At 42.4% G+C, this 17476-nt stretch overlaps 2 protein-coding genes across 2 annotated transcripts; one reads left to right on the forward strand and one right to left on the reverse strand.

Annotated features, from left to right (window-relative positions):
- Positions 1-1722: 1722 nt before the first annotated feature.
- On the forward strand, positions 1723-9598 carry LOC139534844 (heme-binding protein 1-like). The gene is made up of 4 exons (XM_071334341.1): positions 1723-1914; positions 8352-8490; positions 9054-9234; positions 9371-9598. Exons 1-4 carry the CDS (start codon positions 1837-1839, stop codon positions 9546-9548), a joined length of 576 nt encoding a protein of 191 aa, XP_071190442.1. The 5' UTR covers positions 1723-1836; the 3' UTR covers positions 9549-9598.
- A 935-nt stretch (positions 9599-10533) lies between these two features.
- Positions 10534-17460, reverse strand: LOC139534764 (WW domain-binding protein 2-like). The gene is made up of 8 exons (XM_071334234.1): positions 17280-17460; positions 16343-16451; positions 13772-13910; positions 13302-13394; positions 12875-13060; positions 12514-12597; positions 11989-12065; positions 10534-11876 (listed from the first exon to the last, which is right to left on the reverse strand). The coding sequence occupies exons 1-8, from the start codon at positions 17336-17338 to the stop codon at positions 11802-11804; spliced, it is 822 nt and encodes a 273-aa protein (XP_071190335.1). The 5' UTR covers positions 17339-17460; the 3' UTR covers positions 10534-11801.
- Positions 17461-17476: the final 16 nt, after the last annotated feature.

Genomic DNA, 17476 nt, shown 5'->3' on the forward strand with positions numbered 1-17476 from the left:
TCAGGTCACCGTGACATCTCACTTTTCTTGCAATCCATATGCTGCTAGTGGCTGCTAATAATCTACTAATAAAACAACCAATTCAATCTAATATACAAAATTAAGTAATGATATCCCTTTTGACGTCAATTCAGTAAGGTTTACTTGGAGCAATGTATGATGTTCAGGTAAAGCACTCATACTCGGCACATAAAACTGATGAACTAATTCAGTCATATTTATATTTTTAAGGATATCAGGCAATTAAAATTCCTGGTTAATTAAAAGATGAAGCATTACAAAGAGGGTGTGTTATGTCAGATGCATGTGAACTCATTGGGTGGCCTTTGATCTTTTAATTGTTTTGTTCTTCACTACCTTCTGGCCAGTGGTTTAAACAGTGTGAAGACCAGCCAACAGTGAAATAAAGGAAAGGTCTTAGATAATGCTAGGGCATGCAACATACATAAGAGAAGTATAACAATATGCTTTATTTTGTCTCTTATGTAGGCGTTTATAAGAAGATTATTACCAGCATAATGTAAAACAGCAGGAGTTGTATTGCTTTGTACTGGCATATTAATATGTTTCATTATTGTGTCTATGGCAACTGGCATTTCTACCAACTCCTCCACTACATTTTTCTCTGCAGTCTTTTGCCAGGTTTTTAAATTATTTATACGAGTAACATGTATTACCTTCTGGGAACTGTTTTTTTTTTTTTTTTTTTTTATGGTATTCGTTCTTTGTTCATTGCTGCTATGTTTTCATCCTGGATTATCGTTCAAAAAGAAAGCCTCGTCATTAACTGTGCCCCTTTTGGACTATTCATTCTCTTCTATTCATCCCCCTTTCTTAGTTAAATCTGTGTAGCTGTGTAACACTCCCCATTCCATTTGTTATACGGTGACTAACATTGTCTTCTGTGTGGGTTTAAATAGATTGACCCTAGAGCTACGCAGAACGCTGTGACACATAGGGACAATAAATAAGATTGCACATGCGCGGCAGCACCCACCGTCCACACGCATGCAGTGGAAATGTAATGCATAGTGGCACACCAACAGAATTATATTGTTATAAAGTCGCAAAATAAGACGTGTCTCTACACCCCACTCCTCCATGCATACCAAGACATTGAATTACTTTGACACACAGCTGGAGAGAGATAGCAGTGACACGCTTGTGCAACATTATGTTATGTGTATGTTTTGAGGTGGTATGTGAAAGCGAATGAAATGTTCTCATTTCAATCACGATTCTGTATTACAGTAGGCTACACCGCTGCATTAAATATTCAGTGTATGTTTAATGCGAGTATAAACTTACGCAGTGGAGATCTAAATACTAATTAAATAAACTAGCTCATGTTACCGCCTGCAATAATGTGCATGATAATCGGTGGGAATAATTATTAAGTCAATTAAAAGTAGGCTAGATATTAAGTGGAAATTGTGAAAAACCAAGTGTGGAGGCGGGGAAGGGGAAGGGAGGGCGGAGACAGTTGTTTATATTCGTGTGGCTGTAAATCGTCAACTCGTCTAGTGAGCTAGGATCAAGATTCACTATTTCAACCTAGTTGCACTACTAGGTAACAGCATTAGATAAATACGTGAATAGATATATGTTCTGATTTGATTTGTCCAATAAGGCCGAGGATCAAGGAAAGGAGTGCACAACATATTTCAAGTGAATCTCCTTATGTGATTTTAAAAGGAGGACAAAAATAAGAAGGTAGGCTAGATTATGAAATAAGAACAAGTTATTTCAAAGGAAGCAAAAGCTACAGAAACACAGGCGATAACATAGCATAAAGGGACAACGCGCGCAGCAGAGTGGTGACCTGGCCAGAGCGCGATGTTTGGAATGATAAAGAATACAATTTTCGGGAACACCGAAGAAACGGACTACAAATTGCTCAGCAGCGAGACCAAGGTAGGAAACACCTTGACCTGTCAGTTTCAACTTTAGTGTGTGTGTCTGTCAGTCAAGCATTGCATCACTTGATCGCCCGCGCCACTGTACACCTCCGTCTTGTTTGGTGCATAAAACAACTGTCTGGTCATTACAGACAGATTTCTTCAGTATCTCGCAAATATTGTTTTATTATAAGACATTTTTAATTTGTTACTCACTTTGGATGTAGTGAAACTAGCCTATTGGCTACAGTCTACCATGATCTCAAGAAAAATCTATTTTGATTATCAGTAGATAAGGTTGGTTGGTTGGTTGGGAAAGGGTTTGGTGAAACTAGTAATGTGTGAGCTTCAATATAATTTACTTGTGCACCCTGACAGAGTTCTTCATTAAATACTACATTTGAGACGAGACAAAGCCAGACAGATGGAAGCAAAGACAACTGCTAGATCAATTGCCAGAGAGCGTGGAATCAAGTGACACTGACAAACACATCTACAGACATTGGCCTGACAAAGAGACTGATCATGAATCTGGAACTACTTCAATCTATAACATGCAACCAGACGACCAAAAAGGCTGTATGAGGAATAGGAAAAAGAGAGTCTTTGTATCAATAGGCACGAGTGGCCATTAAATAGGCGATAGACAGGCTATTGGCAGTTTTGAAATCAGTCAGTGCTAAATCTGTGAACTTCACTAGAGCCTAAATGATCACACTGAAATCTCACACGGACACATGATCAGAGGAATTTTAGTCTGACATCATACACTCATAATTAAAACTGACATTGAATACAGATAAACTGTCTGCACATGCTCAGACACACACACACAGCTTTGGTGGGTCCTGTCATATTTCAGGGCTTACAAATGGAAGGAGATGGCTTTAAAGTTAGAATCCTTAGTAGTTACATCCATTTTTGGACTTATAAATTGATATGTACCTATTGATTCTTGAAGAATATAACATAAATGCCTCATGAGCTTAGTTCAACTGTCGTACCCCATCACCCCAATGTTTGTAAACAACATAAATGTAAACAAACACTGTATAGCCTCAAAACATAGTTAAAACTATAATTGTGTCATCATGGATGGTCAGTCCTTGCGTCCTTTCTCTGGCAATGAATTTGAGAGTGGTTACATTTCTCCCTTAGCTTTTTACCAAAACATAGGCGGGTACTATTCTTTTTATTTTCATGTTTTTTTCTTCACGGTATTGATATTATGCTATGTTTTAATTCCTCTGAAATGATCTTACTTGGCACCATGCATTGTTTAGTAATGACAAGACGGACAAGTTGACAGCACAATATGCTTATTATATAATGACAGCACATTGTCTATTTCTTGATACACAAGACAGGCTCATACTCCAAGCCAGCTGAATGGTTATAGAGGCCATAGTTGTGTGAGAGATTTACAAACTTCACATGACATTGTGTGGTGACATTCAAACCAATTAAAACCATTTGTTTCAAAGTTAGAAAAAGAGAGCGGGTTGAATATGAAATGAATTGCTAATATTAGCACATCCACAATAATTATGGCCCACGTCTACCCAGCTGAGACACAGAGTAATTATATACGAAGGTTGCAGGATTCCAGCTAAGCACACACACTAATTGCACCTTTAGACTGAACTCAGGAACAAAGTGTTCAATTATTGCTGTTGGAACATGTCACCTACATGTATTGTTAATGTTGGTCACAGTGACATATACCGTGGGCTCCAAAGTATTGGGACAGTGAATTTTGTTGTTATTTTGGTTCTGTACTCCAGCACTTTGATACTTTTATTGTAAATAAGAATAGAATGTTTCTAAACACTTCTACATTTTGTCGCTCATCATTATTCACAATTCATTCAGGATTATCTGTAGTCATGGTAGCATCCACATAATAAAAACAAAATGTAAACTGTATTTAACTAGGATAGTCAGTTAAGAACAAATTGTTATTTACAATGACGGCCTACACCGGCCAAACCCTAACACTGTTGTGCACCGCCATATAGGACTCCCAATCACGGTCGATTGTGATAAACCCTGGAATCAAACCAGGGTCTGTAGTGAAGCCTCTAGCACTGAGATGCAGTGCCTTAGACAGCTGCGCCACTCGGGAGCCCAAATGAATTAATGTAGAAACATATTCTATCCTTGTTTACAATAAAAGTGCCTCCAATGACACAATACTGTACATTTACCATTAATTTCTATTGGGCACAAAATAATCTAAAACACAACCAAAACAAACAGCAAATGCATCCAACACATTTTTGTAGTCATTGCATGCTATGAATATGGGACAAGTACTTAACTTTTTAATACGCATATAAGTGAATGTCCCAATTTGTCACGGTTGTCTTAAGAACGGGACCAAGGCGCAGGGGATATTGAGTTCCACATATTTATTCCAAAGTGAAACATAAGCCAAAAACAATAAATGAACAACGGAATGTGACTACGTGGTGCACATGCACAAACACAAAATAATATCCCACAAACACAGGTGGGAAAAATAGCTACTTAAATATGATCCCCAATTAGAGACAACGATTACCAGCTGCCTCTAATTGGGAATCATACAAAACACCAACATAGAAAATATAAACTAGAACACAACATAGAAATTATAAACTAGAATACCCCCTAGTCACGCCCTGACCTACTACACCATAGAGTGTACGTACACTACCTACGTATAGTATAGTATAGTACCTACGTTCCTGTAGGTTCATGCTCTACAACATTCGCAGAGTACGACCCTGCCTCACGCAGGAAGCGGCGCAGGTCCTAATCCAGGCACTTGTCATCTCCCGTCTGGATTACTGCAACTCGCTGTTGGCTGGGCTCCCTGCCTGTGCCATTAAACCCCTACAACTCATCCAGAACGCCGCAGCCCGTCTGGTGTTCAACTTTCCCAAGTTCTCTCACGTCACCCCGCTCCTCCGCTCTCTCCACTGGCTTCCAGTTGAAGCTCGCATCCGCTACAAGACCATGGTGCTTGCCTACGGAGCTGTGAGGGGAACGGCACCTCCGTACCTTCAGGCTCTGATCAGGCCCTACACCCAAACAAGGGCACTGCGTTCATCCACCTCTGGCCTGCTCGCCTCCCTACCTCTGAGGAAGTACAGTTCCCGCTCAGCCCAGTCAAAACTGTTCGCTGCTCTGGCACCCCAATGGTGGAACAAACTCCCTCACGACGCCAGGTCAGCGGAGTCAATCACCACCTTCCGGAGACACCTGAAACCCCACCTCTTTAAGGAATACCTAGGATAGGATAAAGTAATCCTTCTAACCCCCCCCCCTTAAAAGAGTTAGATGCACTATTGTAAAGTGGTTGTTCCACTGGATATCATAAGGTGAATGCACCAATTTGTAAGTCGCTCTGGATAAGAGCGTCTGCTAAATGACTTAAATGTAAATGTAAATAGAGAAACAAGGGCTCTCTATGATCAGGGCGTGACAGTAACCCCCCCCCCCAAAGGTGCGGGTGACTAGTGTCGGTGGTGTCTCCGGTGCGGGTCATAGCCCCCCCCCAGACCCCGTATCCGACCATGGCACCGTGCTGAACGCCGTGCCTGGACACCGGCGCAGAGGACGGCTCCGGCCCTGGAGCTGGGTTGGACGCCGTGCCTTGACATCGGCCCAGAAGAAGGCTCCGGCCATGGAGCTGGGCTGGTCGCCGTGCCTGGACTGGGCACCGGCGCTGAGGAAGGATCCGGCCATGGAGCTGGGCTGGCCGCCGTGCCTGGACTGGGCATAGGCTCAGAGGAAGGCTCCGGCCATGGAGCTGGGCTGGCCGCCGTGCCTGGACTGGGCACCGGCTCAGAGGAAGGCTCCGGCCATGGAGCTGGGCTGGCCGCCGTACCCGGACTGGGCACCGGCGCAGAGGAAGGCTCCTGCCCTGGAGTGGAACTGAACACCGTGCCTGGACTGAACATTGGCGCAGAGGAAGACTCCCGCCCTGGAACAGGACTGGACACCGTCGCCGGGAGGTTCCGGACCGTGGACCGTCGCCGGGAGGTTCCGGACCGTGGACCGTCGCCGGGAGGTTCCGGACCGTGGACCGTCACCGGAAGCTCTGGACTGTGAATGCGCACTGGAGGCCTAGTGCGTGGAGCCGGTACAGGTGGCACCGGACTGGTTACACGCACTTCAGGGCAAGTGCGAGGAGCAGGCACAGGACGTACCGGACTGGGGAGGGGCACTGGAGGCCTGATGCGTGGATCCGGCACTGGTGGCACCGGACTGATGACACGCACTTCAGCACGCTTGCGCTGCCGCATACTCCTAGCCAACTCCATTCTCCGGTATCCTTCCTCACACTGTTCCATCGACTCCCATGCGGGCTATGGCACTCTTCTTGGGTCGACTGACCACTTCTCTATTGCCTGCTCCATGTGCTCTGGCTCTTCCCGCGGCTCAGCCGGCCACCCCTTGTGCCCCCCCCAAAAAAAAATCTTGGGGTTGTTCTTGGGCTTTCTGTGGACGCGAACCCTGGCGTCGTCGCTGTCCTCCATTATTACCTTCCGTCTGCCGCCAAGGAAGGGTCTCGCATCCACCCATCACTTCTTCCCATGTCCAAAACTCTACCTCGTGGATACACTGCTTGGTCCTATTTTGGTGGGATATTCTATCACGGTTGTTTTAAGAATGGGACCAAGGCGCAGGGGTTTATTGAGTTCCACATATTTATTCCAAAGTGAAACATAAGCCAAAAACAATAAATCAAATAAACGAACAACGGAACGTGACTACGTGGTGCACATGCACAAACACAAAATAATATCCCACAAGCACAGGTGGGAAAAATAGCTACTTAAATATGATCCCCAATTAGAGACAACGATTACCAGCTGCCTCTAATTGGGAATCATACAAAACACCAACATAGAAAATATAAACTAGAACACAACATAGAAATTATAAACTAGAATACCCCCTAGTCACGCCCTGACCTACTACACTATAGAGAAACAAGGGCTCTCTATGGTCAGGGTGTGACACAATTCTTTAGGTCCCCTTATATCGGGGGACTATGTACAAAAAGTGCTGTATCAAAATGGTTCACCCAACATGGATGAAAATACCCTCAAGCAGACAATCTGCACTTTAACCTCATAGTCAGTGTATCGTTTCAAATCCAAAGTGCTGGAGTACAGAGCCTAAATAACCAAAAATGTGGAACAACACAATGGGAATGGGCCAGTTGACACCAGTGACACATCATAGCATAATTGCAGTGAAGTAAGAAAACGTGTTAAAGATATGGCATTACTGTCATCCCATCCATCTACTGTAGTTATTTCCTATGAGCTTACATTTACATTTATTCCACAGTCTCAAGGATGGGTTGCAGCCACAACGCCTTCATCAATATGAACACCAAACACCAGTCAGAAGCACTATGAACGAGTTCTTGACATCCCAATTAGACCAGCTGGAGTCAATTATTAGTGTATAGACAATTCTGCTAAAATAAACCTTTTAGCTATTCAGCAACACAGTTCAATCCCTGTATCAATGAATACAATGAATCCCATATCAATATGGTTGCTAGGGCCAAGACGATACCAGTATCGCGATACTCATTAGTGTCGTGGCAAGGAAACAAAACACGAAGCAGATTTAACTTCTTTAGGAAAACAACCCTAATGTTGGAAACAAACATCAATTATGTTGTCATCCAGTCCTACTTTAAAATAGTGTTTTCAGTGCATAATGTAGTATTTACATTGCATTATATGTCTAGTCATGTAGCAGGCATTCGTATTCAGCGTGAGTGATTTAAAACAAGGGATAACTTAGTGATGGATCTGAATAAAATGGATCTGAATAAAACATTTGGCGTTTCAAAAATGTGGCCTTCATTGAGGTCCCTTTCAGTGGAACAGATTTACTCAATACTGGTTATGGAATGTGTGATTATTGTGAAACGTAACGTTCCTCTGTTATTTAATGGTTGATATTTCTCAGCATAAGCCTACCTCTTAGGACAAGTACATCATAACATGTATAAGAACAGGCAGCAAGTCAGTGAGTGTGTGTACACACCGCATTAACCCCACTCTGCCGTGTGTGTGCGCGGCGCCTATGGTTTGGTCTTATGTAAGAACAGGCATCTCTACCCATTATTCTCTTTAGGCTTCATTAAACACTGCGGGGCCCTGAGAGCAGAGCAGGAAAGAACTGGAATCAAATCAGCGTAATATTTTTGATCTAGATCCTTTTCTGGGGGCATTTGGCTGTCCTCTGTTAGTTTCCACTCCAAGTGTTTCACCGGCATCAGTGAGCACAGATTCTGCCCATTGCATATCGCCAATCACAGCACCCCCAGCCCCACCCCCCTCTTACCCCCAAGTAGTGTGTGGCTTCCTTCCCTCTGAACAGTTTGTCAACATGTGTGTCATTGGTGAATCACGTTTGGCCTCCCGCTCTCTTCCCCAGGAGGGGGTCAGCTATGAGGTGCGGAGGTACGATGGTGCAAAGTATGCCTCAGTGAGCTCAGAGGGGCGGACCTTTGACCAGGTGACGGGGGAGCTAGTGAGGAAGCTGCTCGTGTACATTGGGGGAAGCAACGACCAAGGTGAGCCAATCAGAGAGCAGGGCCTGTCCTGACAGTCAGTGGACTTCATATGTGGACACATCTTTAATGAGCCCTAAGCTCAGAAAGATCTAGGGGCTCAACTCAATCCATATTGCTGAAGTTCAGCGCTATAGCGCGATTGAAATTTGAAGGGAATTTCCGATTGAGCCGACATATGCAGCGTTTACCATGAATGCGGAAACATTGCCTTTAAATTTCGAACTAACCGCTGTAGCGCAGGTCTTAAGCGCTACGGATTGAATTGTGCCACTGATGTAATGTGCATATCTGAAAGTATTGCATTGATGTAAGCAAGTAATATGGTGAAAACTCTTTCTAGTCTACCAGAGGGTTCGATAGTGTTATTACCATGTTACTGGCACCTATTCAGTACTTTCAGATCTTCAAGGGTGACTGAAGAAGTGTCTACTCTGTTTGATGCTAGAGGTCAGTTTGAAACTGGGCCTAAGAGGATGCAATGAACTCAATGCACACATAATAAGACTGTTGCAATAAGTTGTCTGCTACCCCTCTATCTGTCCTCTGTATCTTTGTTTTCCAAGGGGAGGCAATGGGGACGACAGCACCGGTTATCATCACAGTATATCCCAGGGACGATGGTGTGATGTCACGCCGTTTGGTGGTTAGCCTCAGGATTCCCACCAACTACCAAGTCAGTCCCCCTGTGCCCATCGACAGTGCCATCAGAATCGAGGATCGACCCGGCATGACTGTCTACTCACTGTGGGTGTCTCCATGCAGTCTTCACCTCACTTTGTTCTCGTAATTCTTTACGATAAAAAATGTATTTAATATTCATAAATGATTTGATCACATATCCTCTTTATCTCTCCTATCCACCTACTCTTTCTTTTCACAGGCAGTTTGGAGGCTTCGCAGGGGAGACTGAGTACCGAGCAGAGGCCTCTCGCCTAACCAAAACTCTTGGTGAGACTGCCCCCTTTCAGCGGAAACAGTACTTCTGCTGCACCTACGACCCGCCCATGAAACCCTACCGTCGACGCAACGAGGTGTGGTTCCTACAGGAGGAGCCATAAGGGAAGCATTAACACTGACTCTTAATAATAAACTATAGTCACTTCCTCTCCTTCATCTTCACTGATCACTCCACATCTTGATCTTCATCCCAAAAAATAGGATATGTGAAAATAATATGGCAACAACAGGGGATTTGTTTTCAAATCAGTGCAAATGAAGGAGAGGTGATACAAAGAAGAGTATTAGACTATTGAAAGGTCATAAAGGGGAAGGATGGGTAGCGGGCTACATAGTTACTGGTCCAAAGTAGTGCAATAGTACGGTACCATTATCAGCAACTGTAAAGTGGCCTAGGGGTAGGAGCCACTAACCACAAAGTACCGCTGTGTGTTATAGGTGGTACATCATTAACTCAAGTTCTTATTTTGTACACCCAGGGGTTGACACTCCCCTTAAAACATGCTTCATAGTGCTTGGAAGAAAAGCACATTAAATCAGGCTGTACACATATATGCTTCACTTCACACACCATAAAAACAAAATGACAGTTAAGTATTCAATAAGTAATTAAATTAAGTTTTAAAAAGCACAATTAATTGGAAATAAACTAGGAATTGAGCCATAGAGTAGTGATAATCAAATGTTTTCCTTAGTATGAATTAGTTGGTGGGGAGGATATGAAGGAGAAATGTATTAGTCATTCCTTAAGTGTTATCATTTGAGATGTCTAATCCTTCTGTGATGACATGAAAACTTTTCAAGACAGCAGTTGTGTGTAGTGAATGTTTTGGTGTGCTTGTATTTGGAGTCTTTGAATTGTAATGTTACTTATTATGATTCTTGAAACTGTATTTTGAAATACCTCTGTATGGTGTGTGATTTTCTGTGAAAATATGGAGCGACGATATCATCAGGATTTAATAGCATTTCATATCATATTTATTCAAGATATTACTAATACGATTTTTTGTGCAATACTGACGTTTTCTTTTTTTAGTTCTATACAAAAGAATGCTTAAAATACTGGTACACCACTGTTTTGGATAGGTTTTACATAAACATTTATTTATTATTAGATTTTGAATCAATATGAAGAACTCAAAATAAGGAATATGGTTTACAAACAAGATATTTCACAGACATTTGATAAATTTAAGCAGATAATTAAAACCAACCAAACCTATAACCTAAAACTAGTACAACATGTACTCTATGCACTCTGAGAAAATAGCAATTATATGGTCTGTTAGTCACTACAACTCAGTTTAATCAGGAATAAATTAGTGGTTTTCACAGGTTAATTCGTCACAACTGCAAGAAAGCACTGTGTAGCAGGCTAGCGGCTAAATAAATACATGGCCTAGTAACCCCACACTTGTGTAATTGCACAGAGAGTAGGGTTTTGGTTTCAGCCGGGCTTTGCATTCATCAATACAATATACAGGATTCGACTAGGGCATGGGTTATTCATGTGACCAGTTATCATCTCTAGGCTCAACAAGTTATTTGTGAGATCTAGGAACATTGCACATGACCAATAATCTCACATACGTAGCGGTACATGTCAGTACTCCATCCAATTGCCATATTCAAACAACATGCACTTCCTTCCTTCAATAAAAAGCCAGAAATAATCTAGAAAGGTATGGTGTACATTGAGAGCACTGGGAACTTCAGCTTTCATTCAAGGCTCTCTGGAACAAACTTAAACCACGCACCAACACAATGGAAACACTTACTGTGAACGTGAATGTAAAAATACTTTACAATACTAGTAGGAATAGAAATTGTCGTTTTGTTAATATCATTTTAATCGAAAATTGTTATAAAAATGTATTTTGGTAATAAACCTCTGGATTTAAAAAATGCTGTAAATATTTAATGCCTATACATTCCCCATACTGCCCATTACATGTACTTACATGTACCTCAACAGGGCAGTTAGAAACCCTTTCCTAAGTACAGGACAGTTCCACATTCTAACAGACTGAAGGAGAGAGAGCCGACCATGATAACTGAAAAGATTGAATACTTATCTGTTACGTGAATAACCATTTACTTGGCAATTGACAAAATAAAATAAACTGAGTGGGAGGGGGTGAAATAAAGCTTTACTCATGATTAAAAGGAAACATTCATCATTTGAAAATGTCCCAACATTGTTGTGCCTCAAAATTACTTGTGTGAATTGCCAGAAAATAATATTGCCTTTTTGTCAATGTAGTACTTTATAATTTCCTTTCCAGTCTAATAATTATCATCCCCTTAATAATTTGCTGTTGCATTTATTAGGGGATGATGGTTATTGAGCTTTAGTTGTTCTTCTTTTCTGGATAGCCTGGGTAAGGAGCAGGAGGGGCAGAAGGTGCATAGGGAGGAGGCTGTTCCTATGTGGGAATAAACAGTGATAGAATATCTTAAAAATACTGAACTAAAAACATCAACACAGCATAAAGTGCATGAACTGAATGGACATGGAGAGAATAACAGGTCCCTTACCATGGGCATGTAGACATTGTGGGGGTTGTTGGGGTTGAAATAGGCGCTGCCTGCTGCCTCTGCTGCCTTGGCATTACCTGAGGATCAGGGAAATGAGGGGAGAATAATGCACAGGTACAGTAACTGATACAGAAGCACATGCTACTGTAACTGTAGAGGAGGAGAGACAATGGAGCATAATTAGCACAGTATATTGCAGCAGGATACTCGTGATAAGACATCTTCCGGACAGAATGATGCACACTTCCAACTCTATTTCAATTCTCCAAAACCCACAAATAGACACACAACTGACATGTAAATGAGGCGTACTGAGTTCAGGCCAACTGGGTTGTTTCATGAGGTAAGGGAGACTAGGGGTGAGAGGTATTTTGTTTGTTTCTCCTTTTTAATATGATGTGTACCGGTTATGACATCAGCACTCCTTTCTTAGTGCCATGCGTCATGTGCTTCATATTGAAGCAGACTGATGGGATCAGACAGATGCAGCGATGCAGACATACAGAGAGAGACAGGGAGACAAACCTGCAGGGGGAGCAGCCCAGTTTTGGGGGGGCCCAGGATAGGGGGGAGGTGGGGCCATGTAGGCAGGGGCAGATGGGTACATTCCTGCAACACAAGAGAGAGTACCCAAAATACTCATAACAGCCTTGGGGACACATCTTTACTTGAAGTAGTTATAAATATTGACACCAATCAATAAAATTCATACACTCATAACAATGGAGGCATTATCCAAAATTATTCCGTATTTAAGTGCTAGGCAATCTCTAATGTAAACTTCAATCTGCTAGCATCACAGCATTTGATTCTCAATTATTATGACCCAAACATGCATTACATACAAACCGTTTTATAGTGATGATAAAGTTTTTTAATAACAAACCTGCGGCTGCCATAGGGTAGGGATAGCCCATGTTGCCTGGGGGAGCCTGGTAGAAACCATTCTGCTGAGGTGGGGATTCATACGGGTAGTTCTGAGGAACAGGTGGTGGGCCGTAGCCATTCATCACTCCAGGAGAGGGATAGCCAAAGGAGGCACCTCCGTTTTGAGCAGGAGGGGCACGAGATGCTAAAACAAAGTTGAGGGTTAATCCTAAAATACAGACTGGACTAAAAGAGTAACATGTATAACAAATATGTAGCCTAACAAATATAACAAACTTTGACTGCATTACCAGGAAATTCTTTAGTGATGTACATGTTAAATGAATTATTTAATTGTACGATATAAACTGAGTAAAGCAGATACTGTATGTTGAATGACAAATAGGCTCTGTACTGAGAAACATGGCAGTCATGAAATTACTTACCATTTGTTGCCAGTTTGAAGAGGTGCTGACCTAACTCGATGGCTCCCCCACTGGAAAAAGACATCTTGAAGCTAGCCTGGCCTTCCCAGCCTCCTGAAACCAAAGAAAGTAGTGTCAAAACATTGATGAGCACTGTGTACTTGTCTTTGCATTAAATTGCACGTCTGATATTGAATTATAATCAGTGCTTTGGAGGAGATGTCACACTTCAATTTCTACTACTGCTGCTAAAAACTTTGACACATAGACATTGTAAGTAAAACGAGATTGTGGTTTACAGACTGATGTCAGCCTCGGAAAATATCTGGCCTTGGCAAATCACCCTTGCGTCATTGATTCACTTCTGCATGTATTCCTAGGACACATCAGGCCATACCTGGGACTGGAGGCCATAAACACTTTGCATGCTCTACAGTTATTTCCTGATGATAGTGTTGAATGCTACAGGAGGACAACAAACTGCTGCCTACCCCCAGCCTCAGCAGACACTGTGCCCCTGATGTAATTGGCGGCGAAGACTGGCTGCTCAATGCTGCAGCCCTTCATCAGGTAGTACGGGAACATCACAGACCCCAGGCTGTCCTTGGCATTACTGGACACAAACACCAACTGAAACGAGGACAAACAGAGCAATGGTAGTCTTCCGGTTTGTGATACTGCAGACAAGATGGCGTGAGTGGTGGAACAGAAGAGTCGTATGTCCTTGTGAGTTTTTATTTGTAGTTAATTTTTTACCCCCTTTTCTCGATATCCAATTGGTAGTCAAAGTCTTGTCCCATCGCTGCAACTACCCTACGGACTCAGGAGAGGCGAAGGTTGAGAGTAGAGGTCGACCGATTATGATTTTTCAACGCCGATACCAATTATTGGAGGACCAAAAAAAGTCGATACCGATTAAATCGGCCGATTTTTATTTATTTATTTGTAATAATGACAATTACAACAATACTGAATGAACACTTATTTTAACTTAATATAATACATCAATAAAATAAATGTAGCCTCAAATAAATAATGAAACATGTTCAATTTGGTTTAAATAATGCAAAAACAAAGTGTTGGAGAAGAAAGTAAAAGTGCAGTATGTGCCATGTAAGAAAGCTAACGTTTAAGTTCCTTGCTCAGAACATGAGAACATATGAAAGCTGGTGGTTCCTTTTAACATGAGTCTTCAATATTCCCAGGTAAGAACTGTGATGGTGGCATCCATCAGTCTAAATATTCCTGTTACATTGCACAACCTTCAATGTTATGTCATAATTATGTAAAATTCTGGCAAATTAGTTCGCAATGAGCCAGGCGGCCCAAACTGTTGCATATACCCTGACTCTGCGTGCAATGAACGCAAGAGAAGTGACACAATTTCACTTGGTTAATATCGCCTGCTAACCTAGATTTCTTTTAGTTAAATATGCAGGTTTAAAAATATATACGTCTGTGTATTAATTTTAAGAAAGGCATTGATGTTTATGGTTAGGTACACGTTGGAGCAACGACAGTCCTTTTTGTCGAATGCGCACTGCATCGATTATATGCAACGCAGGACACGCTAGATAAACTAGTAATATTTTACATTTACATTTAAGTCATTTAGCAGACGCTCTTATCCAGAGCGACTTACAAGTTGGACATGTGTAGTTATAACTAGTGATTATGATTGATTGATTGTTTTTTATAAGATAAGTTTAATGCTAGCTAGCAACTTACCTTGGCTTCTTACTGCATTCGCGTAACAGGTGGGCTCCTCGTCAGGCAGGTGGTTAGAGCGTTGGACTAGTTAACCATAAGGTTGCAAGATTGAATCCCTGAGCTGACAAGGTAAAAATCTGTTGTTCTGCCCCTGAACAAGGCAGTTAACCCACCGTTATGTGTTAACTGTGTTCTTAACTGACTTGCCTAGTTAAATAAAGGTGTACAAAATTACCGATTTCCGATTGTTATGAAAACTTGAAATCGGCCCTAATTAATCGGCCATTCCGATTAATCGGTCAACCTCTAGTCGAGAGCCATGCGTCCTCTGAAACACGACGCTGCCATGCCACTGCTTCTTGACACACTGCTCACTTAACCCGGAAGCCAGCCGAACCAATGTGTCGGAGGAAACACCGTCCAGCTGGCGATCGAAATCAGCTTGCAGGCGCCCAGCCCGCCACAAGGAATCACTAGAGCGCAAAGGGACAAGGACATTCCGGTCGGCCAAACCCTCCCCTAACCCGGATGATGCTAGGCCAATTGTGCGCCGCCTCATGGGTCTCCGGGTCGCGGCCGGCTGCGACACAGCCTGGGATTGAACCCGGGTCTGTAGTGATGCCTCTAGCACTGCGATGCAGTGCCATAGACCGCACCACTCGGGAAGCCCCCTTTTTGAATTTTGATGTTGAGTCTTTTCCCAACAAAGTGATGTTAGGATATATAAGTTAGCCCGTAAAAGCTTTTGTGCCAAATACATTACGTTGTTACAGGTGTCAAGCTTATGGGCAGCAGTGTGTAGGAGGGAGTTTCCTAGGTGTGAGAAGTGTACAGAAGGGCATGAGACAAAGGAATGTGTAGCATTGGGGAAAGTAGTGGTATGTGTTAATTGTAGGGGTGCCCATGAGGCTGGAGATCAGAAATGTCCCGTGCTAGAGAGGCAGGTTGAGGTTTCCAGGGTTAGAGTAGTGCAGAAGTTATCATATGATGAGGCACTGAAGAAAGTAGAGGAAGATGGGTCAAGGGGGAGGGATCCTGAGAGGAGTGGCTTGAGTAGTAGAACTGTACCAGTACAGAGGGGTACAGAACGTAAGTCATAGAAAATTGAGGTTGTGGTGGCAGCTGCAGAGATGTATTTGGTTTTTAGTGAGTGCAGGGTTAGATGGTAGGGTATTTGTAGATTTTTTTGTATAGATTTTTTAAAAGCAAAGTATAAGGGAGTTATACTCCAGTCGAGTAGGTGACGGTAATGCAACATTTATTGGATGCCAACCGCTATTAAACCTCATTGAAGAAAAAGGATTGTCTTCCAACAGGCACACAGGACCAGCATGGTCAGATAATAAACATACCCTGTATGGAGTGAGGTAAACAGTCCCTTTCTTGGTCCCCCTCAGCAGGTCTGTCTTGCTGGTGACATCACTGAAGGACAGCTCCACATTCTTGCATTCCCTCAACACACTAGTGGAGGATACATGTTCAGTTTAGGAATGTGTAGTGAATTTACAGATCAATAGGTATAGTGTGTATGACAGGTCCTCCATAGGACAAATACTGTCGTAGAATCCTAGCAGAACCGAGTGTCAAGGGACATAGTGGGATTCTGTATGGTCTACATCATTTCACATAGGCCTACTATTAGCATTTCACATACTGGTTGGTTGGTTGGTTAAATCTGACACTTCCAGAATGTGCCAAATCTAACTATTATGAAAAGTTCTTTATTCGTATATTTCCTAAGTTCCTGTTACTTTATCAACTTCCTAAAACTCTGTCACAACGTTTACTTTAGACTCAGGTTGTAGTTGGGGCGGGCGGGCTCACTCTCTTTGTTGACTTTGCTGTGTCTACCTCCCTGGAAAACAAACTTATTTAGCTAGCTTACTCTTACACCTAGTTTGACTAAAGTAAGAAAATGTATCTAGCTAACGTTAGCTTTAATACGTTTCAAATGCGTAATGATGACTGACTGACTGACTTAGTACTTAGGTAGCTTTTCCTGCCAGCAAGGCCAACAACAATGACGTTGCTGACTGGTAGCTAGCTAACAGTTAGCTAGCTAAAAATAATTAAACTAGCTAACGACTTTATCACTACAAAATAGCGCTTGCTGAATAAAAAAAGCAACCTAAATAGCTAACTGACATTGGCTAGATTTAATTAACACTAGGTATGAAAGCTATCTTGCTAACTAGCTAACATTACCATAACAGCTAACGTTAACTTGCGAGTTAGCTAACTAAGCTACCTTTAGAAAGTGAGCTTCGTGGCGATTAATGACTCACTAACCTCTCGCCGTTGTTAATCAAAACTCCTCCGTTTTGAGAATGATTTCGATTCAAAGCCATGTTCAGATAGTCTAATGTACTCTTCGTCAGGTACAGCTACACACTGGAAATTAGAGGAATGTCCCAAAAACCTCAAAGTGTTACGTCACAGGATCAGCTGTTTCATGTGCTGTGACTGCAATGTTCTGTTTGCCAACA

Source organism: Salvelinus alpinus, chromosome 1 (genome assembly GCF_045679555.1).
Source record: "Salvelinus alpinus chromosome 1, SLU_Salpinus.1, whole genome shotgun sequence".
Lineage (NCBI taxonomy): Eukaryota > Metazoa > Chordata > Actinopteri > Salmoniformes > Salmonidae > Salvelinus > Salvelinus alpinus.